This window comes from Lissotriton vulgaris, chromosome 3_1, assembly GCF_964263255.1.
Source record: "Lissotriton vulgaris chromosome 3_1, aLisVul1.2, whole genome shotgun sequence".
Taxonomy (NCBI): domain Eukaryota; kingdom Metazoa; phylum Chordata; class Amphibia; order Caudata; family Salamandridae; genus Lissotriton; species Lissotriton vulgaris.
This window is the reverse complement of record NC_141689.1, coordinates 339,552,353-339,579,569: the sequence shown is the minus strand read 5'-3', so window position 1 is coordinate 339,579,569 and position 27,217 is coordinate 339,552,353. Positions and strand designations below refer to the sequence as shown.

The following is a 27,217-nucleotide window of genomic DNA, read 5'->3' as shown; positions in this document are numbered from 1 at the left end:
ATACACTGAAGGCCATAATCCTCAAAATGTAAGCCTAAATTACAGCATTTCTCAGAAAATGCTTATTCAGTCAGTCATAATCACTTTATTCGGTTAAATAAAACCATAAAAGTACACTACAAAAATCTCATAAAAACAACAATAAATCATTAGCAAAATTAATTCAGAATATTCTTATTCACCATAAAATATGAGAGTAAAAACAGCCCCATCTTTATGATATAAAAGAAGGCTCTTGTACCAATTCCTTTAAAAATTAATCTTATACACAAATGTCAGAATATACATTAATTTCCTTATAATTATAAGAGTTAAAATATTTCTTATCACGAGGTCCCTTTTTCCTTTCTCTTAACACAGCAACTAAAAACTAGCAATGTTAAATGTTTCCCTTACATTATTTAACATCTGTAAGTATTCTAAAGCAGGCCTTATCTGCATAAAACTTTTACCCCTTAAAATAGGTACTAATAATATGTTTGCGGGTATGCAGATAGTGGTCGCAAAACATGATAAAGTGTAAAATGTCTTGGGTGGAAACATTATCACAGGATCAGGGACTCAAATATTCCACCCTTTGCCACCTTTGTGGTTCTGCCAGCAGAAAGTGCCAATAGTTAAATCTAAATCTTATTAAAAGGAAGCAGTGGTAAGGCTTTGTTACTTCGTTTAAATAGGGTTCTATTGCTGGGTTTGTTTTCATCAGTAAATGGCCTCGTACCTTTGGTTCCATCATCTCTCTGACCTCTCTTTCAGCTTGTATCATACATAAAAAATGTTTCCTGACCCATATTAAATCCTCCTGTGACATTTTATTTGGAAAATCAAACAACTCTGGACGCCCTAATTTCATTGTTAACTTCTTGACCTAACATAACCAAGAAATACTACTTGCTCTACCCAGGGATAAACAGCCCTGAACAATCTTGCGATTCATCTCTAATTCGGGATTAGTCCAGATCATTATCCTTTTGAGTAGCGGAGCCATTCCGATCAGATCTGACACAAAACCAATGCCCAATTCCTGATGAATGATATAGGAAGGTGTTGATTGCAGGACTGATAGCAAATTTCTAAGCAATATAGGGCCATATGTATCAAGCAAAATTGCTTTCGCAAACGCCGAAATTCGCAGAATTTCGGCGTTAGCGAATGCAATTTTGCCAAATGGTATGTATTAAGGCAAAATAAGGAATCACAAAATTTGCGATTCCTTATTTTGCGATTGCATTTAAGGAATCGCAAATTTTGCGATTCCTTAAATGCAATTTAAGAAGCACCAAAAAAGTGCAATTTGTCCTTAAGGAATCTGAAATTACCACCAACTTCAAGTTGGTGGTAATTTGTGATTTCTTTGAAAAATTCACATTTTTTGCATTTTTCAAAGTGCAATGTGAAGCATGTACATGCCCATAGGGCATGTATGTGCTCCACATGTGCACCCATGCTTATTTCAGGAGTGCATCAGGGTGTCCTTTTGACACTCCTGCACCCTTGAAATTATTCTCAATTTGCGATTCTCAAATTGCAAATCGCAAATTGAGAATAACTTCCCATTAATTCCTATGGGCCTCCTGATCCATAGAAATGAATGGGAAAGTATTCCTTAATTGCGATTCGCAATTTGATAATCGCAATTAAGGAATATGTAGGATTCGCAAAATTTATTGCAAATCCTACATACATAGCATTTTGCGATTCTCAAATCGCGATTCACAAAAAATCGCTATATGAGAATCGCAAAATGACTTCTTGATACATATGGCCCCAAATTCTCTACTATTTGGAGATCCTTAGCCTCCTTATAACCCCAAATGTCAGACCCATAGTTAGAGATAGCAATACATTTTGCTCTGTGCATGTTTAGAACATGCATTGAACCGACTTAGCCCCCAACCTGCGTGCAAAATCCAGCACTGCTACTGTTAATCTTACCATAGCGTTTCTTTTAGCTTTCTTTTGCGGTGCCCATGTGCTCCTTTCATCAAACAAGACCCTTAAATACGAAAATCTGGTCACCCTTGATATTTCGTTTCCTTCACAGTAATACGTTTTTAATTTGTTGGGTCTAAAGACCATGATCATAGTATGAGGTTTAGAAAAATGAACACTTAAATCCAGCAAACTCATAAAATCTGCAAAGGAACTTAGGAGACACTGAAGCCCAAGAGTCTAAATTATTAATATATAAAGTAAACAATAAGGGAGCTAAAATACATCCCTGTCTGACTCCTCTTGAGATACGAACACTCTGTGTGTAATTACCACTTTGGTCTTATCTCACCTTGGTGGTAAGGTCCCTATGCAAATCGGACAGAAAGTTGACAATGTTCCGGTCCATTCCTATTTCAAGTAGTAAAACTCATAGTTTGGTTCTGTTTACTCGGTCAAAGGCCAAGGACAGATCCATAAAGGCCAGATGTAGTGTCCCCTTTTTGGCAATAGTATATTTCCCAGCTAGCAAATGCAAGTTTAGGCACTGACCCATAGTACCCCTGCATTTCCCGAAGCCATACTACAGGTTTGATAGTGCATTGGACTCTTCCAGCCAATCTGTTAATTTACGGAGGATCACTCTCCCTAATACTTTAACGGCTGAATCAATCAGCAATATAGTGCTATAAAATCATGGGTCTCCTCTCTTCCCCTTCTTAAAAATTGTTATAATAGTAGACTGGGACCAAGACTTCGGCAGACCATACAGACAAGCCATATTGAATACATGCGTTAATATTTTAGATCACTGTGACACATTTAAATTAAAAAGGTCGGCCGGGACACCGTCCGGTCCGGGGGCTTTATTGCTTGTCATTTGTGCTATTGCCTCACCTACTTCCTCTGCATTAAAAACCAAACTATATACATCTGCATTCGAAGACCGGACACCTAGGCTTCCCTCGTCATCCTGGTCACCATTATGTATATTTAAAATGACTTAACCACTTCTCCTCCGGTGTATTACAGCCCAGTGTACAGTTACTAACTCCTAAGTACAGCAGTTAAACTTTTATCTTGGGGTTTTTGCTTTAAGGTAAGAATAGATTTTTGTGGGCAACAGTGCTATTATGATCGAACCACCTCTCTCCTCCTTTCATGATTTTCCTTGTTGGTTGTGAGAGAGCTCTAGCCACCTGTTTACAAATCCTTTAATAGGCTATAAGGGTTTCTACCTCTTCTTAGTGCCATCTAGACAGAATTCAATCTCTTCCCCCACTGTTTCAAATAAACAATTTATAAAATATTCCAGGACTACCTTACTCTATTTGAGTCTACGGCCCTGATCCTTTACCTATACACTTGGACCAATAATGACCTCCCCCAGTTTTGGGATTACCCTGGTACCTCTGTCTAGTATAAAATGTATGGGGTTATGATCGTTAAAATGTGACCATTGGACAGCATAGGATATACATTTGGATAATAGGTCTGTGGTGATGAAAATATAATCAATTATAGAATTCGAGCCCCTTTCCTTAAAGGAGGGAATACCAACCTCCCCTCTAATGATATTTGGATGTGATAGGCCGAAATCTGTCAAAATCTCCTTTAAGAACCCTCCTAGCTGTGTGTGTTCAAAGTGCAAGTTTGAGCAATTTGGGGACTGATATTATCAGTGACATGACATTCCTTGTACACAAATGTGTATTAAAATCCCCATCCTACATACATGTTCATTCACAAAGTTTCTTTCAAAAGAATTACAGAAATTAGCAATAAGTAATTTCGGTGCATTTTAGGTGTTATTTGGACCACTAGGCAATTACAAGAACGAGAATCCAGTTTACAGTGGGTTCCTAAAACATTAAGGGAAATTAGGGTTAATAAACCACCGTTTGCTCTACTAGCTGGGGAAGACTTTGGCAGTTCAGAGGAGGTTGTATATCCATCCACCAAGAGAGTATGATCAGTTTCCCAAGTCTCTTCTAGCCCAACCACATCATACTCCCTTAAAATATCAGACCACCTTGAGTCATCTCTTTTGTCTCTTAAACCCGCTATATTCCAACTGAGAACTTTAGGGTAGTTATATATTCTATCTACCTCCCCTTTTGTAGAGCATTGAATAGAGGTTCTTAAATTAACCATGCTCTGTCTTGGGTGGGGATGGAGGGTTGTGAGTCGGTCATTAGCATCCAGCTGACTCAGTGGAAAGAATCTGTTTGTAATTTTGATTCTATTATCATCTGCCTACCCCCCAGTTGTCCCTACTGATTTTAGAGGGAGTGTAGGTAAGGTAGAAGAGACAAACAAATGGGGGAGCCCATTGCTATTTCCGGATGCATAATCTGACCACCTTCCCGCTAAACCAGAAACTTGAGACCTTATACCTTTGGGATCTTTAGCTTGGCTTCCCTTTACAAGGGGATAGAAAAAACCAAGAGGGAGTGCTTTAATGCCACCTGGGCCTTGATTTCGGCCTTCTTGGAACAACCAGCCTGCTACATCAATCTGTTCAAAATTGATGATAATACACCCTCGCCCTCTTTGAGTTTAGTTCTCCAGGCTACCCATCCCACCTGTCTGTCCATAATAATATGCTAGGACGCCTAAACCCACCATCAGACAGTTTTTTACTCCAGAATTTCGTTTTACGAATGAGCTCTTCGGTGGTTTCAGTGGTCTTATCTTTGAGCAAGGATACCCCTGTTAGTATTGCTACCAAAAGAGTAGCCTCAGGGGGTAGATGTAACCTAAATCTATTGACAATCCAGTGTATGGGTGATTTACTATGTTCCGAGTGGAGTGGGTTCTCTAATTGAGAATGCACTTCCAAAAATTTGGATTGGTTTCAGCCAGCCTGACATCTACATTTTTTTATTTATTGATCTTTATCAGGATTGGATATACCGGGGTGTCAAGTCCTATGTCGTTCCCCTCTCGTATATGCCGCCACTTGTCTACTTTGGGTAATATTTGACAAACATGCAGAATATTAATATTGTTATCCACATCCCTGGAACGTATTTCCACTACTTGTGTCTCTATTTGTGACAGTGTTCCCGTCAACCCTTCTAACACAGTATTGACACATGTGACTACTTTCTCTCGGAGCTTTTCAAAAAGAGGTTCCTAATGGGACTGCATAAGGTCACCCACAACTGTACTCATTGACAGATGCAGCAAATAGTCATGGGCCAAAAACCCTCCAGTTTCCTTCTAAGTTAAGAGTTCGGCCGTGACAGTGCCCAATTTTGTGCCTCTTTACTACCCCTTTTTTTGGAGCCATTTCTGACTGTAAAGATAGGTCCCCGTCCGGTCTACCCTCCTCTGCGGTCATTGAACCTTCTGGTAAATCCTAGGAACTTATTGGGGTAACACCCTGCTTGTCCTGTGTGAGAGCACCCTGCTCAATGTCTGTCAGTTATCACACCCGAAATTACATTCCGTGTAGCCACAGGAGGTAAGGTGTTTGAGGCTAATGTCTCAGCCCTCAGGTCTCACTGCTCCTCTACATTTTGAATCTCGCCCAACAATGTTCCTACCACAGTTGTTAAATATGATATAATAGATGCATAATTGTGTGGTTCCTTTTGCTTTTTTTTATCCAGATCAGAGCTGGATGGAAGTTTACACTTACCCATGATGACTTCGTGCGAATGAGGGGTGGCCCAGCCCAACCTCTGTCAAGCAGACTGGCCTGCCATTGGCCCGGGCGCGGCCCGCGTGCATCCGGCACCACGGGAACCTGCAGCCGCCTAAATGTGCATCCGGGCGCAACCCAATGATGCGGTGAAGTGAAGGAGCCTGGGGACTGTGGTTCCTTGCCCCAGCTCAGTAGAGTTTGTGTCCGCGTATTAATCATAATGTGCAAATCTAGAGCTTGGGTTCTCTTTTGTACACCTGCAAATACCATATCCAGGATTGCTGGTTGATAAAGTTTACCCATCAATCCCTTTCTCCGCTCATTAAATACTACTTGCTGTTTTATATCAAGTATTTGCAGTCGAAAGGTTCCTGACCCATAAGCATGCTAATCAGTTGCAGTGCTTTAAATGGGCCGGTACTCACCGGTACTGAGTACCGGCACTTCTTATTTTTAGCACTCTGAGTACCGGCACTTCTCTAGTGCCCAGGAGAGTACTGGTACTCAAAAACGGTAGGCGCATTGGCTGCTTGGGCTGGTGACCAGACTGACAGCCAAGGCACTTCTGTAGCCGTGACTGGTGAGCTGAGCCCCCGCTGACCTATTCAGCGGGACCTCATTTGCATAACATCCGGTGTTCACCATCCTGCTGTGTTGCAAACACAGGATCGAGGCAGCCAGGTGACAGCGCAATTAAGAAAGCAAAGGAAGGTGAAAGGTTAAAATGGCTTTAATCCTTAAATTCTTTTGCAAAAGTGGCTTAGGTTTGTCTGTTTGCCAGTGCTTTTTTGTGTGAGGAAAAAAGCGAGAGAAAGGGAGAGATTCGACACACTGTTGGGAGGTATATTAAAGGAAAATGTGTGGAATGCTTTGTGTGTGCACGTCTGCTTGAGGTTTTTTTCTGTGTGTGTGCACAGTATGGAAGCTGCAAATATTATATAACAAGGAAATGTTAAAACTGCACCGCGTTTGGCTGCCGTTTTGTGTAATGAATTAACCTGTTTTATTTATAGAAACGCATTTGACATGTGTTTTGGTATGTGCTGCAACTAGTATTAAAGTCAAAAGGTATCAGCATGTCTTGTTCCTAGCCCCGCCCCTAGCCCCATTTAAATATGAGCATCCTAAGAATCGTCACACATTCCTTCATTTTAATGTAAGAATTCATTTTCTTCATGCCTTCAGTGAAACGAACTGTGGCTTCCTAGCAGAAAGACTGCATAGCTGAAAGCCCGAGACCTAGCAGCCTTGCTATTGGCTGTTGACTCGAAATCCTCCCTCCGCTCCATGAGATAAGGTAGGCATGACATTTCATTGGGACGGCCCAAGTGACTCAATGTGCCTCCGTGAATTCACTCCATGAAAAATATAAGTATTTTTCAGCTGTTTAACATAAAAGTCCCCTCCCGGCCTCCATAAATTTCACATAAAACTAATTTAAAAGAGAGAAGGAAATAATAGAAAGTAACCCATAATGCTCATCTCGCTGTCTTTTAGAAACTTAAAACGTTCATTTACAAAAGTGGCAAATTCAGCTTATGTTGTTAGTTTCTTACTCCTTATTGAGATAATTATAAATATTTTTTTAATTATCTGGCGTAACAGCGCAGATGTTGCCAGGCAATTATGTGAGCATTACTAGAGAGGAGATTTAGCTCCGCTCACACGTGGTGAGCGAGGGAGGGTTACGTTTTGATTGGGTAGAAATTGTGTGTCTCCACAGAAAAGTCCTTGTCATCCGCACAGCTGTGATCATTTTGGTTATTTATCTAGCAGCCTTAGTTTGAACTTTCTGGGGCCCACACATGAGATTGTAATGCTATTAAAGTGTCTTAGATAACTAGATAATTTACGTTGTTGTTTCCCTGGCAGCAACACAGGCGGGAGGAGGAAAGTCCTTAACCTAGATGGGCTTTTAGGTCTGGCTTGACAGTGCAACTATCACCTGACCTTTTTAATCTACACCAATATTATTTTACAGTTCTTTGCTTCCACACAAATATATATCTATTCACATACTATTTATTTTTATATGCTACACGTTGCCATACAACATTCCTTTCAAGTGAGACATATTGGCATTTCCAATGTTTGTTTTTGTTTTTAAATTTGTATAAAGTTAATTGCTTCTTAACATTTTCTTTTTTAGGAAAAAGAATCCGTTTTTTTGCTAGATGATAATAACTTCAGCGAAATCAACCTGGTTTCTGGGAGGATTAAGAAGAAAGTTGCACGACTTCAGCCTTTACTGAAAAATAAATATGTGGCAGTGCTGGCAACTTCCAGAAATGGTGCAGTACTTATTTTTTTCCTTTATAAAATCACTTATTTTGTCACTCAATCTTCTAAGTGATTGTCAGTTTAAGGATTAAGTATTGCCACTTTCTCTTCGTTTATGCAGATTTTGAATATGTTGGATTTAACTAGTTCATACCTTTCCATGTACTGGGAAAGTTCTTGACTTTTCATGGCTAGCTATATCAGCCTAGTCATCAAATATTCATGAATTAATTCTGGTACTGAGAATGAAACTGTTTGTCTCGGACATAAATTTGAATTGGTTCATATAGACTTAGTAGCTGTATGGTAGACCAAAAATAGAAATTGAGTGGGAACCTGGTACTATCTGGTTGCATGTTAATGCCTCAGTGAACTCTTAAAAGGGATTCACTGATGCACGTTTATATAGTAATTGTAACTTTACTACGTTCTTAGGCTGCATGGAAAATTATTTTAATGATACTTTTAAGGGACACTTCATTGATTTATTTCTCTGTAAATAAAAACAAATTGCCTCAGAAACAGGTGAATGGCCATGAGGAGTGTTAATGCCTTGAAAAAATACTTATGTATTTTTAAAAGTGAGGCAGAATGCAGTGAATATTTTTATCTCCTTACGTGCTCACTTGGTAAGCGTTTGTAGGTAGGTAGGGTTGGGGCAGTTAGTCAGGCTTATAGATTGACTGTCATCTGATTAATTATGTGTAATACTCTATTTCTTGGGCTCTTCTACTACCACCGTAAATAAAGAAGCCTTTTCGTTGCATCCAAACGAAGGGAAGACGGAAGGTGTTTCTAGGACCTACCCGAAATTTCCAGCAGAAAGGCTATGGGAGACGGAAGGGAGGATGCCCCATGAACCTAGTCAAGTCCCTCACCCGCCATATGTGGTTGTCTTTGCTAATGCTCTGAATCTGGATGCGGCGATAGAAAAATGGAGACAGAAAGTTATCTACTGAAGGTGACATGGCATGTTTGGTGCATGGCCCAATGTATGTCCAATGCTGTGACACAAGAGGGTGTGGAAGAGGACCTTGAGGGGACCGCTCCCCAGTGGGGTTTTGGTACTGGTGTGCAGGTGACACAAACATACCTGTATGGCAACAGGAGCATCTCGAAGAGAAGGTTAAGGAATGGAAGTGGACAAATACGTGCCTCTGAATTCCTAATAGGCTATGAAAAAGTCTATGAAAAATAGCCAACTTCTAAAGGTGTGTGACTCAACATACCTACGGATGGGCAACAAGGGGAAGATGACTCTCATTAGATGTATTGGTAGACCATACCAAAGCACCATGCCTGGTGTTGGGACCCTCTTATTTTAGCAAAGGACCTGCCACTACATCTTACATTTTCTCAGCCCAGATTGATAACTAGAGCAGAAGAGGTTAAAAACAGACTAGAGAAAACTCCAGTTCCTTGGAGGAAAAAAACTGACTGAATGCATTACAAACCTCTAATGATTTAGGCAAGCAGCAGTTAACTGGAATAGTCCATGATGCAAAGAAGGACCAGGAAGAAGACCTGGTGAAGCGAGCATCAGACAAGAGACTATGATGACAATAAGGGCGTGGGGCTATTCTAGAGTTAAGCTGCGACTTAGACATTGGATAATAAGACAGCAGAACAGGTAGCAGCAGCTAGTGGGCGTGATTGCTGAGGTGATGGCATGTTTCATTATCGAAATATAACCCCATTTATAACTTTGGAATGGAGGGTGCAAAAAATATAAACTTAATACAGTTGTCCTCTGAGTGATTACAGGGAACAATCCACTACAAATAAAAGCAAGTGGCCAGCAAACCTAAAGGTGTTTGAGCAACAATCTTTCTTTAGTGTAGAATCTTAAACGCTGTTCAGTAGTTATCACAGGGGCTGTTGTTGAGGCAATGGAAAAATGCATAGATAATGTAACTTGAGTTGTCAAGAATGGCATCAGTGACTGTCGTCAAATGAGAAGCCTCACCCAGGTGTTGAATAATCTGAGCGTCAAAGGTGTATTTTATTCTACATTTTACTACAGCACTCCTTACACAAGATGTCTGAGTGCTTTAGAGAGAACAGCATGCATGAGGTCGGTGTCCCAAGGAGATCAACTTTGAAGCAGTACTTGAGGGATATCTTGGAATTAATTAAATTAGCATCTGAAGACATAAGTTTAGAGCCTATTTTGGAATGGTAGTTCCTCATCTTGGCAATGCATATCTGTGGGCAACATTTTTTTATAGGGTGGAAGCTGATCTAGAAAAGGATTGTGAAATGGCTAGTTGGGATCTCAGATTTTTCTTCAAGTCTGAGAATTTCTCTGCTTCTGAGGTGTTTTTGCCACTTGATATGTCTTTTCGCAGAGTGCAGATAGTTTGAATGAGGGCAGTGGACATCTTTAAAGGTTAGGCATGCCAATTTGATCTGGATTCCGGCCTCCATGGAAATCCAGTCTCTCAAGACTTTAATGTGGTTGAATTTGAGTGTGTCCGAGATTAAGTGAATGACTGAAGAACTGCTTTGATCGGGACCACATAGGATTTCTTGACTCCAAAGCGAACAGTATTCCCTTAGTTGATTTGGGAGATTACCAAGGATTGAACCACCAGTTGAAAGTTCGTTGAAAATAGGTAAATATGAGTTTGTTTTTTTGTGAGATGAAGATGCGGATTTAGCCATATGGTGGTTGATAATGATGTCAATAATGAAATTGGAGTATCTGTTCAGATACCCAGTAATTAGAGTTCTGGTTAAAGGAGTGGGTTAAAGCCAGCTAATTGAGGGTACTGTAGACATTAATTGTTTAGTTTGTAGTACTTTTGGTTCTGCAGTAGGAGGAAGTCTCTTTTATCTGAATTTAGTTTGAAGAAGTTGGCAATCATCCAGTATTTTAGTTTTACTTAACAGGTTTTTATAATGAGAATGTCCTAAAGGCAATTATTTTTCTGCTATATCTGAGTGTTGTCAACATATTGATATATTATAACACCTAAACCTTTTATCAGATCCTACAATTGTTTAATGTAGAGTGAAAGAGCTTAGGTGCAAGGATGGAACCTTGAGGCATTATGTGTGTATGATATTATGAAGCATAACTCTAACCGCTGATTCCTTGCCATATGAATATTCCCAAAGGCTTCAAACCAGATCCAGAAACTCAAAAGCAGTACTCCTAACTGCCAGTAGGTGGTGTTGGGCGGCTTCGCACTAATGTCTTCTGCTTCATAAATTACAAGCTTGCCGCATATAAGCTTCACCGAGAGGCACTGACCTTATTTACTTTCTTTCTGCTCCTTCAGACGCAGCTCCGGAACTCCACTCTTCTTGTCTTTGATAAGTATTTTTCATGAAAAAAAAATCCTTCTTACTAGTGTGCAAGGGAGCAATAACCCTCCCAACTACAACCATGTAGGAACTGTCACAAAAAATATCTGAAGTAAACAAAAAATTGATGGATGGAATGCTTGAAGACATCTTAGAGGCTAGTCATTACTCTGGCCACTTCCTGAGTCCCCTCAGTTTAGATTTTAGACCTAATCAGCCTTGACCTTGCTACACAGTCCAACCCGAACTGCGAGTCCAGGACCTCCATGAACCAGAACAAAGCAGTCCAGGACCTGTTTCTGACACTTATTAGGGCTCATCAGTTGGATTTCTTGTGTTCTGGTTCAGAAAGGACCTGTCTTGGTAGTTGGGGTTGGACTGTTCTCACTGGAGCAGGACCAAGACTGGTTTGCATATAGTTCAGTCTAATATGAGGCGGCATGGTGGTCGAAAGAAGGATGGGTTGAAATAGTACCCTGGGCAATTGGCAGTGGTTAGACTTATTGCTAGCATCCTCCCATCACCTTTTGTATGTTTAATGTACCGCTATAAACAAGGGAATGTCCAGACGTGGATCCCTTGCTCGCTGTGCCATTGGAACCAAGCTACACCCCACTGAAGAGACTCAGTCAATGCGAAACTTCTCTTGGGTTGCTTGTGTTCTGGTTTTGAAAGTGCTTGATTTGATAGTTCAGGCTGAACTGTTCCCATTGGAGCTGGATCAAGACTGATTTGCATGTGGTTGGGTCTAATCGGAGGTGGCATGATGGGCAAAAGAACAACTGGTTGGATTGCCACACAAGTGATTGCCAATGGCTAGACTTATTACAAGCATCCTACCATCACTTTTTTATGTTTGATCTATAAATAAATGTCTGTCAGACCCCCACGATGTATGCCTGTAGTGTCCGGTGTCAAAGTACAAATCTAGGGCCTGCGATGACTGTGGCCAGATGAACCTGAAGGTTATACGGGAACACGAGGTGAAACTTTACGTTGCTAATCATCAGAAGACTCTGCCATGACATGTCTAACCCGAAAAATAGGTCCAGTTCCCACTCCCAAACTCATTGATGCAGCAGATCTTCATCAGGGTCAAAGTCCTTGGGTAACTCCATAAAGAACTATAAGAAGTTGGAGCGGGAATCTATCCCTATCCACCACTCTCAAACTCTTCAGAGGGCCCAAGGTCATCTACGTACCTCTCAGTCTCGCTCGTGAACTCCTGAAGAGCCGATTCGAGATAGGTCTTAATGCAACCTGAATTTCCCGGTTGATCGGCGATGTTGCAGCAGGTAGATGCGTTTAGGGAGACCATGCTGCTTATATTTAGCTTGCTTCTGGCTACATCTGACACACCTTTGAGCCCCAATAATAAGCAGATGCCTTCAGTTGGGGTTCCACTGACAGTTTCCCCATTGGCGCTATCTGTGCCGCTTAAAAGCAGTTTGTGACCTGTACTGACTTTGGTGCTGGTGTCACTGCCTGGCCTGCTTCCATTAACACCAATTGTGCTGCCAGTTCTGGAAGAGGAGCAGTTACCTATAGTAATCTGATTCCGAGCCAGCTACATTTCCACCTTGACTGAGACTGTGCTCCGATCCCACTGAGTCACAGCCTGTATAGATTCCTTACCATAGAATTACCCCCAGGTCTCAGACTGGATTCAGAGAACTTTTTTCGTAGCAGTACCCTTGCAAGTTGGTAGGTGGCGTCGGTCGACTCTGCGTTTGTCGTTGGCGTTGTGATCGCCGGAATGACGTTGCAGTATCTACTTAGATGTTGGCGCTGCGCTCTGACGTCCGTTCTTTCCTCTTCCGCGCCAGCCAGCGCAGATCCAGAGAGAGCGGTACCCTAGTCACTTTTTGAATATCTGTTTTTTCGACTTTTTGTCAACTTCTTTTTGAGTTGTTTGACCCCTGGTGCACAGGGATATCACATCGGCGGACCAGCTTCAAGCCTTGTGGCTCCTGCCACAAGCTGATGTTGGTGACAGACCCACATCTAGTGTGCCTCTGGTGTCTGGAGCTCGACTACGACCCGAAGTCGTGGTCTGACTGCTGGGCCATGGCCCAAAGTCTTTGCGCAAGCAGTCCCGAAAGCTTTTGGAGGCCCGGCAGTCTGCTCCGCGCCACTCGAGGTCCTGGTAGAGAGGCAGGTCGCGGGACCGGTTGTGGAGCCATCACCACCACTCATCGTCGAAGTCTTCGTCTTCGGGTAAGTCAAAGTACAAGAAGAAGGCGAAGAAGCACTGTCCCTCTTTGCCTTCTCCCCGTCCATCGGCTAATGAGACGAGGGATGCGGGTGGTCATCGTCCTTCGGCTCCGTCTGCGGAGCCTGTTGGGTCGGCTCAGAGTTTCCCCCCTTTCCGGGATCCGGAGCGACCCCTGCCCAACTGCGTACATTTTACGAAGCTCTCCACTCCATCTTTGGGCAACCCGACTCTGCCAGGGCGCCTTCGGGCCCTGTGGACTTGGTTGGGGGATTCTAGGCCTTTGCCAGCGGCGGCTTCGGCCCGGCACAGCCCCCAAGGATCCAGGCCTGGATCCGGATCGGCACCCGTCGACCTCACGACACCTCCTCTGGCACCGAATCCATTGATGACACTGCCGTCGCCTCAGAAGCTGGTTGGGTCCCCAGCCGGCATCGACTCTGGCCTCCACCTCGACCTAGATATGGAGCCGAGCTGATGCTGGTACCTGCGCCGACCGGCACTTTTGTGCCAATTTTCTATCCTGGTGTTTCCTATCGCCCTCAGTGGCAGCCGGGAGAGGGAGAGGAGGACTGGGAGGGGTCTATTGACCATGTTGCAGACCAACTTGAGGATCCGGACTGGAGAGAGGAGTTGGGTGATGCCAGTGGTCTGGATACCTCCCCAAACCTTGGCATGCTTTCTCCCCTACCGTGGCTACGGAGGAGGGAGCCTCCTACGCTGTGGTTTTGCATAGGGCGGCTGAAGCCTTGGGCCTTGAGCTTTTTACGTTGGCAGTCAGGACTAACCTCCTGACTGAGGTGCTTCAGCTGGCAGTGGCCTCTTCGGAGCCCCTGCTGCCATTCAATGAGACCCTCCTGGACATCCTTCTGGGCACTTGGTCTAAGCACAGTCCAGCTCTTATGGATAGGATGCTTGCCCGATGCCACAGCCCGGCTCCAGGCGACCCCATTTTCCTCTCCCAACACCCTATCCCTGAGAGCTTGGTAGACCAAGCTTCTACTTCCAAAGGCTCGTTCCCTACTGCTCCCCCAGATAGGGAATCCAGGAAGCTGGAACACCTTGGGAAGAAGATATGTTCGAGGCATGTGGGCTGCTGAATTCATATCTGTGCATAGATCGCCGCCTAGTGTTGGGTCCGGATGATTGCACATTGTTGTCCTGGAAGAGTCTTCGAAGTATCACGAGATAGGTGGCTCCTCCCCTGGACTACAGTGCGCATGGGCATCGACTCCATCCCCAGATTGTTTTTTTCCGCCATTGGGTTCGGATATGTTTCGGTTCCCTCTGTCGGAATCGATAGTTGTTTAACTTACTTTGCTCGAGACCAAAAGGTCTTTAGGACTCGCGTCGGTATTGTCTATCGTTCGGGTTCGTTTGTTTCATCGGCTCCGAACCAACTCTGCCCTTCCGTGTGCTTTCGGCGCGGACGGGCCTACACGACGCTCCAACCTACTTTCATCATGGAACGAAGTCCATTTAAACGGTGCCCGGTGTGTGCCTCGAAGTACCCACATATCGACGTGCACCCGGTGTGCAATAAGTGCTTGTCGCCGGACCACGACGAGGCCAAGTGTATGGCCTGCTCCAAGTTCAGGTCAAAGAAGACACTCAAGCTCCGCCGAGCTGCGCGACTGCAGGCCCAGCGATCGGCACCCCCTCCGGCAGACATCTTCGACACGGAGGATGTCGGCGACGACACTATACAGGATATCACGGAGTCTAACCCGGCGTCGGAGGTCGAGGAAGGCTACGACGCGGAAGACGAGGAATTTGATGATGTCGTCGAGGAGGTAGGGGACGACGACGGGGCCCTTGCCACCGTAGAGGATAGCTCGGAAGAGGAGCTTCCTCAAGCTGACTCCGGGGCCAGCCACCATTCTAAGGACCAGGCCGAGGGATCGCTTTCGGTCATTACCCAAAGCCTTGATTCCCGTCCCACGGCTCCGCCTTCCGGCCCGGCCACGGACATTGATACGGCACCGCTCACGGTACAAAAACCGAAAGTGAAACCATCGGTCTCGACGCCAGACGTATCGAAACCGAAAGCGCAAGTCGCGCTGGTCGGGTCGAAGACTGCCGAAGAAATCCAAGATGGCCGTCGACCTCAAGGGCCACGCCAAAATGGCAGACCCGAAGACTACGGTCTCGAAGCCAAAGGTTAAAACGGCTGACGCGGCTGCATCGGCGCCGAAGATGGTCGACGCACTTAAGAGTCGCCTCGATACCAAGAAGGCCACCGACCATAAGAAGGCCACTCTTGACACGAAGAAGCGGCAGGACGACCCCAAGTCTCTCGCTGCCCCGCTTCCACTCGGCAAGGACAAGGGGGCGACTGCGTCGGCTCCGAAGACTGCGTCATTGGTCACCGTCTCAAAACCAGCTTCAGACGACTCTCTCGAGCCGGTGCGTCCCTCCGCCTCCTTCACTAAAAAGGTCACGGAGTCCCTGCAACGTATTAGGGAGGGCTCCGCAGCAGTCGAGCCGACGGACCCTGTGCCGCCCAAGCCTCTTCAAAAGCCGGCAAAGACGCCAACGCCGATTCTGTTCACGTTGCCGCCGAAGACTTTCACAGCGAAACCTGGGACAGGAGTGCCCGTGAAGACATCTTCGACGCCGAAGACATCGTTAGTGGTTCCAAACCCACGGCACCAACCGCTGGCAGAAGAGGAGCGTCGAGAAGTGATCATCGACGCCAACACAGGCAAGCTCTCTCTCCTTAAAAGGAAGATCACCCCTGAACCACAATTGGAGCATTTTCAAATTCCACTTAAGAAAAAGATGGACCCTGCTGGTACTGTGGAGCCTGTATCACCACAAGCACATGAACTTTCACCCACTCATTCTAATGTGGAGGAGGGTGATGGCGACAACGAGGAGGAGTATACCTATCCAGTCTACTCGGACCCAGAAGATGTAACTGAGCCATGGTCTGCTGGTGGCGATCCTGGGGACCCACATTCAGGGCAGGAGCCTCAGCTTTTTTCGGCCAAAACTTCCCCAACAGAAGACTCGGCAGCTTTCAATGCTCTAATTGAAAGGGCAGCATCCAATCATGACGTCGATCTCCATGCTGACCCTGTAGACGTCGACTTTCTCTTTGACACCTTTTCAGTCGCTGAGAAAACTGTAAAAACTTTGCCAATGCTGAAAGGGGTGTTGAAACATGCGGCAGAAGTCTTCAAGGAGCCCACCCGAGCAAGAGTCATCAACCCACGTATCGACAAAAAGTACAAGGCAGCGCCCACTGATCCTACTTACATCAAAGGACAGTTGCCTCTGGATTCCCTGGTTGTCTCCAATGCACGCAAAAGAGCCAACTCACAAACTACGGGTGATGCTCCTCCCCCAGACAAGGAATCAAAAGTATTTGAGGCTTCGGGGAAAAGGGTGGCTGCGCAGGCAGCCAACATATGGCGCATATCCAACACACAGGCGCTACTGGCGCGTTATGACAGGGCACACTATGACACTCTAGAGTCCCTTTTACAGCACTTACCCGATCAATATAAGGAGGCAGCAGAAATGTTGATACAGGAGGGGAAGCTTATCACCAATGCTTCAATTAAGTGCGCTCTGGATGTGGCTGACACCGACTCAAGAGCAATTAACACTAGCGTTCTACTTCGTAGACATGCGTGGCTCAGGATATCCGGTTTCAAACCAGACATTCAAACTACCATCTTGAATCAAACAGTCAACCCAGACCACGTGTTTGGCCCAGAGGTTGATACCACCCTCGAGAAGATGAAAAAGGACACCGACACTGCGAAGTCTATGGGTGCCTTGCAGTCCCAGCAGTTTCGGGATGGTTCTTTTCGTCGCTCCAATAATAGAGGCACCTCAAGGGGTCAACTGTCACAGTCGACGCAATTCTACAAGAGCAACACCCAACCTTCCTATACCAACAAGGGTCGGGGTGGATACCGTGGCAACAACGTCAAAGGCAGAGGACGTGGAAATAACAGCTCCAGGTCCTCCACCGCCAACAAGCAGTGACGCCTTGTCACTGCCCCCCGACCACGCAACACCGGTCGGGGGGAGACTCCAGAAGTTCCTGCCCATGTGGAAGTCCATCACCACGGACAGGTGGGTCAGATCTCTTATCCAATACGGTTATTGTCTGGAGCTCACATCCACTCCACCCAACATACCCCCAAAGAGCCGTCCTATGTCCGGCGAGCACTTGCACTTGTTGCAGCAGGAAGTCAACGTCATGCTGCAAAAAGGAGCAATAGAGCTCGTGCCCCTGCAAGAAAGAGGTACAGGAGTTTACTCCCTGTACTTTCTGATTCCAAAGAAGGACGGATCCCTCAGGCCCATCCTAGACCTCAGACCTCTAAACTTTTACATTCTGTCAGAACATTTCCATATGCTCACGCTGCAGCAGGTTCTCCCACTGCTTCAGCAAGGGGACTTCCTAGCAACTCTGGACCTCAAGGATGCGTACTTCCACATTCCATTGCATCCTTCTCACAGAAAGTACCTCAGGTTCACCATTCAAAACCAGCACTACCAGTTCAAGGTTTTGCCTTTTGGGGTCACCACAGCGCCCAGGGTTTTCACAAAGTGCCTGGCGACGGTGGCGGCGCATCTAAGACGTCAAAACATCCACGTCTACCCCTATCTGGACGACTGGCTCATTCAGGCGAAGTCGGCCCAGCTGTGCGCCGCCCACGTGTCCCACACCATTCACCTTCTGCACGATCTGGGGTTCTCACTGAATTACCCAAAATCCCATCTCCAGCCCGCCCACATACGGCAGTATCTGGGGGCGACCATAAACACTCTGGCGGCCACAGCACAGCCAAATTCAGTGAGAGTCAACCGCATTCAGTCGCTGATCCAAAGATTCAGACATCAGCACTCGCTTCCAGCAAGAGTGTTCATGCAGTTGATAGGCATGATGGCCTCCTGCATCTCCATAGTCCCACACGCGAGGCTACATATGCGTCCGCTTCAGGAGTGTTTAGCACGTCAGTGGACTCAGGCTCACGGGCAGTTGAAAGACCTAGTGTTGGTGAGCGGTCGGGCATACAACTCTCTGCATTGGTGGAATCCACGAAACCTTTGCAAGGGCCGACCGTTTCAAGAGCCTGTGCCGCAGATTATCCTGACGACGGACGCTTCTCTCCAGGGATGGGGAGCGCATGTACTCCAATACACTGTGCAGGGACTATGGACACTACAGCAAAAGAAGATGCACATCAATGTACTAGAACTGATGGCGATCTTCATGGCCTTAAAGGCATTCAAAGTACATCTGTGCAACAAGGTCGTGTTGATCCGGACGGACAACATGACGGCCATGTACTACATTCAAAAACAGGGGGGCACTCACGCTCTGCAGCTGTCTCATCTGGCTCAGAGCATGTGGAAGTGGGCCATTCAGAGGAACATTTTCCTCATGGCAGAACATCTCCCAGGCAAGGACAATCAAATGGCGGACCTGCTCAGCAGGCACAGCCATCAAATGCACGAGTGGGAGATACATCCATCAGTACTCCAGCCGTACTTCCACAGGTGGGGTCATCCAGAGATCGACCTGTTCGCCACAAGGGAGAACGCAAAATGCCAAAGCTTCGCCGCCAGATTCCCACACCCGCAATCGCAGGGCAATGCTATATGGATGAACTGGTCAGGCAGATTTGCGTACGCTTTTCCCCCAGCACCTCTGATACCGCTGGTGGCGCGCAAGCTCAGGCAACACTCGATGACCCTCATCCTAGTTGCTCCAACGTGGGCTCGCCAACCATGGTACACCACGTTTCTGGAACTTTCCGTGGTGCCGCATCAAAGGCTTCATCTCACACACAGCCTTCTGACTCAGAGCCATGGCGACATTCAGCACCCAGATCCGCAACAGCTCAACCTGGCGATCTGGCTCCTGAAGTTCTAGAGTTCGGCTACCTCAATCTTCCTCCCAATTGCATGGACATCATTCGGGAGGCTAGGAAGCCCACTACTAGAGCATGTTATGCGGCAAAATGGAAACAGTTTGTCATCTATTGCGCAAACAACAACATTGATCCATTAGATGCTTCTATTCAGAACATCATCTGTTACCTGTTCCATCTATACAGGTGTAACCTGGCATATACTGCCATTCGCATTCACCTGTCTGCAATGGCCGCATACCTCCAAAATAGACAGCACCTTTCACTTTTCAAGGTGCCTGCCATCAAAGCTTTTCTGGAAGGCCTCAAAAGAGTCATTCCGCCACGGACTCCACCAGCTCCTGAATGGAACCTCAATGTGGTTCTTACAAGACTGATGGGTCCTCCCTTTGACCCACTACATTCCTGCGAACTTCAGTTCTTGACGTGGAAAGTGGCTTTCCTTGTAGCGATTACATCGCTACGGAGGGTTAGTGCACTGCAAGCCCTCACAATCCAAGAGCCTTTCTTCCAAGTTCATTCAAACAGGGTAGTGCTACGCACTAACCCTAAGTTTCTACCCAAGGATGTGTCTCAGTTCCACATCAACCAAACCATTGAGTTGCCGGTGTTCTTTCAAAATCCAGAGTCACTGGCGGAGCAGATGCTCCACACCCTTGACGTTAAGCGGGCCCTGATGTATTACATTGATAGGACCAAGGATTTTAGGAAGACTAAGCAGCTTTTTGTTGCCTTTGCGCCACATCACAAAGGTAACCCTATTTCCAAGGCTGGTATTGCTAGGTGGATCGTGAAATGTATTCAAATATGCTATGCAAAGGCAAAACGCACGCTCACCATTCCACCAAGAGCCCACTCCACCAGAAAGTTGGGGGCCTCTATGGCTTTCCTTGGAAACATTCCCTTAGAGGACATTTGTAGAGCAGCCACATGGTCTACCACACACACATTTACTAAGCATTACTGTGTAGACGTGCACTCCAAACAGCAGGCAGCTGTAGGGCAGGCTGTTCTCAAGACACTTTTCCAAACTGCTGCAGCTGGCACGGGCGGTCGCCGCTAATGGAGGGACTGCTATATATTCTATGCACAGATATGAATTCAGCAGCCCACATGCCTCGAACTGCAAATGCTACTTACCAGTATGCATCTGTTCTTGGCATGTAGGGCTGCTGACATTCATATCGCCCGCCCTCCTCATCGGCGCCTGTAGCAGCTGCAGTGTTCACATATCTTTTCATGGCATGGTCATCATTCACTGAGTTTCACTCCATCTTGGCCACAATGGCTAAAAACAATCTGGGGATGGAGTCGATGCCCATGCGCACTGTAGTCCAGGGGAGGAGCCACCTATCTTGTGATATTTCGAAGACTCTTCCAGGACAACAATGTGCAATCATCCGGACCCAACACTAGGCGGCGATCTATGCACAGATATGAATGTCAGCAGCCCTACATGCCAAGAACAGATGCATACTGGTAAGTAGCATTTGCATTTCTTTAGCCAGCTTAGGACTGCGTAGCTGAACACCGCATGTCTCTTGGGCTGTTACACCCACTCTGTGTAGGATACGGTTTAGCAGGTGCTGCCGCAGAGCCCAGAGGAGGCCCGGGACGCACTCTCTCGTCCTGCCGCACAGCTCCACCTGTGTGCCTGTGCCTCTCCTCCCTGTGCTGCCGCTCCACCGTGAGTTCAATCCTTCTGCTGCCCCAGTGGGATAAGTGTCTTTGCTTTTATGCCATTTTTGCCTGTATTCTGTGATTGTGTAATTTAATTGCTGTACAGTTCTGTCTCTGCTCTCCTTTTCGTTTTGCCCCCGATTTTTGCCACATTTCCCCCCCTCCCCCCCCCTTTTTTCCTTCGGCACCCCTCGCTCCTTCCCGCCGCTGCTCCCCTGCCGCCCGCCCCCTCGCCGTCCACTCGCCGCCCCGCACCCGCCTCCCAGCTGCTCCTCCCTCCCCACCTTAAATGGTGGCAGCTGCGCCGCTGGCGCACCAGAGGCAAGCTTGTCTACGCCCGGCCGTGCCTGGACCGCGCCCAGTGCCAGAACCCCTGGCACACGCTACAGCCTCGCCACCAGACCCCGCTACGACGCTAGCACCCTCCACGCCGGCCGAGACCACCACTGCTTCCAGGCCGCCCGAAGCGCACCCACGGACCCTTCTCCTACCACACCTGCAACTTCACCTGCGACAGAACCACCAAACACCCCAGGACCGGACCCAACCACCTCCGCTGCATACTCCTCAACACCCACTCAGCTCGCAAACACGCCGTCAAACTCTGGGACCTGCTCGACTCCTACACCCCAGACGTCACCTTCCTGACCGGGACCTGGTGGAACGACTCCTCGGCGCCCAACATCGCAAAAGCCATCCCTGACGGCTACAAGATCTCCCGCAAGGACCGCGCCAACGGAAACGAAGGAGGAATAGCCATCGTCCACAAGTCCTCCATCAAGGTCTCCACCCACTCAGACGACACCCTCAACACCGCCGAACACCTGCACTTCCGGATCCACACCGACCCCAACACCACCCTCAGAGGAACACTCATCTACAGACTGCCCAAACCCCGGGCAAAATTCAGCGACTCCATCGCTGAGCTCGCCAGCACCCACACACTGGCCTCCACGGACTAAATTCTCCTCTGGGACCCGAACTTCCACCTCGAGAACAACAACAACTCCGCCACCCTGATCCACAGCCTTGACAACCTCGGCCTCAGACAGCTCGTCACTGCGCCCACCCACGCCGCCGGACACACACTGGACCCCATCTTCTCCACGAGCACCCACATCGCCTACCATCACACCACCGAACTCCACTGGACCAACCATTGCTGCATCCACTTCACCTTCAAGAAACCAACCACGCACCACCGCACCCAACTGCTACCCCGCCGCTGCTGGAGCAAAGTCACCAAAGATCAGCTGACCACCACCCTCGCTTAGAACCCACCCACTGACAACACAGACCCCGACGCTCGCAACGACAGAACATGGATCAACGACTGCGCCAACATCCTCGCACCACTCAAGAAGCCCTCCAACAGTCACAGCAGCATGAAAGCCACCTGGTTCACCGACAAGCTCCAGACCTCCATACGCGCATGCCGGAGACTTGAGAAGAAATGGCTCCACGAACTCACACCGGACAGCCACGCAGCCCTAGGGACGCCACCTGCAGACATCACCACCTCATCAGACTAGCCAAGATATCCTCCTTCACAAACCGCCTGGAGAACAACGCACACGATAGTAAAGAGCTCTTCAGCATCGTGAAGGAACTCTCCAACCCCAGTGCCAACACCAATGACATCCCGCCCTCACAAGAACTGTGCGACTCGCTGGCCACCTTCTTCCACCGCAAGATCGTTGACATCCACGACGGCTTCAACACCACAACCACCCGACTACTCCAGAACCCACCCCCCTGCGAGCACCACCCACACCATCCGACTAACCTCCTGGGTCAATGTCAAAAACTACGAAACACGCGAGATCATGAACTCCATCCACTCAGGAACTCCGTCAGACCCGTGCACTCACCACGTATTCAACAAAGCAGACGCAATCATCGCACCTAAACTACGAAAGGTCATCAACTCCTCCATCGAAACAGCGAGATTCCCGGAAAGCTGGAAACACGCCGAAATCAGCGCCCTCCTTAAGAAGCCCAAGGCGGACCCTAAGGACCTCAAAAACGTCCGGCCCATCTCCCTACTCCCGTTCCCGGCGAACGTCATCGAAAAAATAGTCAACATACAACTGGCCCGCCACCTCGAAGACAACAACATCCTAGACCCCTCCCAGTCCGGATTCAGACAAAACCATAGCACCGAGACAGCCCTCATCGCCGCCACAGACGACATCAGGCGCCAACTAGACAACAGTGAAACTTCAGCCCTCATCCTCCTGGACCTGTCAGCCTCCTTCGACACGGTCTGCCACCGCACTCTAAAGACACGCCTCCAAGAAGCCGGGATCCAAGAGAAGGCCCTCGACTGGACCACGTCCTTCCTCTCCGGCAGAACCCAGAGCGTCCGCTTCCCCCTCTTCCGATCTGAAGCCACTGACATCATCTGCGGCGTCCCCCCCAAGGCTCATCCCTCAGGCCAACGCTGTTCAACGTCTACATGGCCCCCCTCGCACAAGTGGCCTGCCAACACGACCTCAACATCATCTCCCACGCCGACGACACCCAGCTCATCCTCTCCCTCACCAAAGAACCGCACACCGCCAAAACCAACCTCCACGAGGGAATGAAGGCCATCGCCGACTGGATGAGGAGCAGCCGTCTGAAGCTGAACAAGACGGGGGTCCTCATCCTCGGACCCACCCCCTCAGCTCCTCGTGGTCGACCACACTGGGAACAGCGCCGACACCGACCGACCACGCAGGCAACCTAGGATTCATCCTAGACTCCTCCCTCTCCATGGCTAAGCAGGTCAGTGCCGTCTCCTCCTCCTGCTTCAACACCCTCAACATGCTCCGCAGGATCTACAAGTGGATCCCCACCGAAACTAGAAGAACAGTGACACAGGCCCTCGTCAGCAGCAGGCTGGACTACGGCAACGCACTCTACGCCAAACACCTACAACGACTACAACGCATCCAAAACGCCTCCGCTCGATTGACCCTCAACGTCCCCCGCCAAAACCACATCACCCCCCACCGGAGAGACCTACACTGGCTCCCCGTCGACAAGAGGATCACCTTCAAGCTCCTCACCCACGCACACAAAGCTCTCCACAACGCCGGACCAGCCTACCTGAACAGCAGACTCAGCTTCTACACTCCCACCCGCCAGCTCCGCTCCGCCGGCTTCACCCTCGCCACGTCCCCCGCATCCAACGTACGACCTTCGGCGGCAGATCTTTCTCCTACCTTGCCGCCAAGATCCGGAACACCCTCCCCACCCACCTCCGGCAGACCCAAGACCTACTCACCATCAGAAGACTCCTCAAGACCTGGCTCTTCGTGCAGTAGCAGCACCCCCCCACCCCCCTCCCCTCAGCACCTTGGGACCCACACGGGTATTTAGTGTGCTCTACAAATGCACTGATTGATTGATTTATTGAGATCAGCAAAGTTCGCCATTCGCTGTGGACTGGACACCGCCGACTCGCTAGGCAGGACTATTTCTACGTTGGAAGCCCTGAGACGCTATGCCTGACTGAGATCCACTGGCTTCACGGGTGATATCCAATCTACACTTTTGGACATGCCCTTTGATGGCCGTCACTTGTTTGGCAACAAGGCAGACCACGCGCTTGAGCGCTTCATGGATTCTAGGGCTACGACCAGGTCCTTGGGCCTTGTGACTGTATTTCACCCCATGCAGTCTGCTTTTCGCCCCTTTCATGGTTATGGAAGGGGTGCCCCGCCACTTTCCTCCCAGAGCCACAGGCTGGTGCAAGCTGGCCAGTCTCTGTGTGTGGCCTGGGACTTGGGACCCAGCGTCTTGGGTCTGTGGGCCAGCGGGCGGGCCATTCCACCAGTGCCCCCTCTGCAGCAGCCTCCAATCCCTCCTAGTCTGAACTTTCAGGGTCACCAGTTGCCAGTGGGTGGCAGGATATGCCATCACCTTCCCCACTGGTTTTGCAGATAGTCCGGAGGGGCTACTCCCTCCCCTTCAAGACTACCCCTCCATCCATGCCACCGCATTTCCATCGCACGGCAGAGGATCACAAGGCCCTTCTCGGCCAGGAAGTTACGGCTTTCTTGGCCAAGGGAGCTATTGAGCGAATACCTGCCCCAGAAGTAGGTTGTAGTTGTTATGCCCACTACTTTCTGGTGCCCAAGAAGGACAAACTCCTGCGTCCTATCTTGGATCTCAGGAACATCAACTGCTTCCTCCGGAAGGAGAAGTTCAAAATGTTCTTATAATAATAACATTCCTAGGCAACAATTGACCTGGCGAAAATCAGGTCCTACACATAAAGAATCATAAATAGTGTACTACCTTGATCATTTTTTCAGGAAAACCACTGAGGTAGTAGCGGCCCGTGTAAGTTCGGGCGCCCCGTTAGAAACTTCTGGTGAGGCCATGGATAATGAGCAGGAATGCGAAAGGATACCTTGCCAAGTGCTACAGCAGGAGTTGGAATCCCTGCATACACTGATTGATAAAAACAAAAGACCTACAGAACACAAGGGTTTTGTCTTGAAATATAGAAGCTCTTGCTTCCAAGCTGGATCTTCCTGACTGGGGAGAATACATTGACACCCACGAGCTATGTCTCTTTCAATAGACATGGTCCACTGCACCACTATACAGGACAGGTTATGTTGCATATTGTACTCCAGGTTTGCGGGGGCCTAGAGTGAGACCCTCGGGGGACTCTGCATTTGGGTTGCCACCCATTTGGGTTGCACAATTAAAGTCCTTGACACAGAATCTTTAGATATTTTGTTTAATCTCCTTACCTTTGATGATTCAATTAAGTTGGCTGTTATCAATGTATATTCTCACCCAGTGAGGATGGGGCAAACCTCACAGACCTTAGATTAATTGGCCCTTTTTCTTCTCACTCTACCGGAATCTGCCCATACAATAGTTGGGGGGACTTCAATTGTCATTATGAACCTCTTGATGGCCTAAATGATAAGATTGCAAGTGAAGAAGATTCTGTGTGGTCAATCCCGGACTGTAATATCTATCCAACAAGGGGGTGGACCCCCACTTGTTCTCCAAATGACCTCACTTACCCTCACCTATTCTTTAAGGGCCTGTAATGGTTGATTCCCTTCAGACAGCCCGGGAAACCCAACCTTTAACAAGCGGGGCAGGCCTCTACAATTGACTATATTTTGGTAGATGTTGAGAATTGGTCTAGAATCAAGGTCTTTGTGGTTCATCCTCGATGCGAAAGCGACCACAACCCATTGGTACTTGAAATAGCATACCCAGAACTCAAGGGAGACCAGGGTTTGCCAACACTACTCCCATCAAACCTAATAGCAATAGGGGGGGCTAGAAGAGTACGCTGGGGGAGTTTTGCTGTATCTAATGAAAAAATGGCCTCCTTGTATACACAAACTATCCCTTATCTAGAAAATGCTTTCTGTATCTCTGAAGAACACCAAGGCCAGGAGTCCTTGTCATTGATAAATACGAATCACCGGGACATAATTTTAAAGTTGGCAGAGTTCTTTTATAACCCTGGTAATTATAATAACCACGATCTTAAACCCAAGCATCCCTGGTTTAATAAAGCATGCAGGGAAGCAAAACGTGCATTAGTACTAGGGGTTAAGAATAAGGACCCTCTACGTACCAGAACAGACAGGTCACACTATAAAAACACGATTACTGAAGCTAAAGCAACCTGGGAAAAAGAAAAATGGGAAGCTATCAAGATAGCTTTGGACATCAGAGACATGAGAGGGTTTTGGAATCTGGTAAAAACTGGCCAATCTGAAGGCAACTCAGCCATTTAACCAAATCTCGGGGAAAAAGTGTGGAGATCACATTTTAAAGTCTTATATTCTATGCCACTTGATGAATTTGCAGCACATGGGTCAGAAGATATAGATCAAATTCCCCTAAATGAGGACCCAGCACCTTCTTCAATCCTGGAAGTTACCTTGGCGTTGGGCAAACTACTCCCTAATAAGGCCCTGGGTCTGGACAGAATCCCTGGTGACCTGTTCAGAACTGAACAGGTGACCTGTTCAGAACTGCACAGGTGGTGTGGGCTCCTTATCTTCAGATACTATTCAACGCTATTATACAGGGCATGGCACTACTTTCGACTTGGGTTGGTGTGGAAATTATTCCAATTTTTAAAAAAGGTTCCCCACTCGACCGAGCAAGTTATTGGCCGATAAGCCTAATTGATGTGTCACAAAAGATATTTGCACATGTTCTTCTGGAGAGGTTGCAGTCTTGGATGGACGAGATAAATATTTTGACTCCGCTACAAGCGGG

The 27,217-nt window shown here is 47.6% G+C and overlaps 1 protein-coding gene across 1 annotated transcript in view; it reads left to right on the top strand.

The window, feature by feature from the left end:
- The window catches only part of CPLANE1 (ciliogenesis and planar polarity effector complex subunit 1), a 2,360,818-nt gene that overhangs the window by 108,606 nt on the left and 2,224,995 nt on the right, over nt 1-27,217 (top strand). The window contains exon 3 of the mRNA XM_086960545.1: nt 7,734-7,875. Coding sequence (XP_086816671.1) covers nt 7,734-7,875 — 142 coding nt within the window. The remainder of the gene's footprint in view (nt 1-7,733; nt 7,876-27,217) is intronic.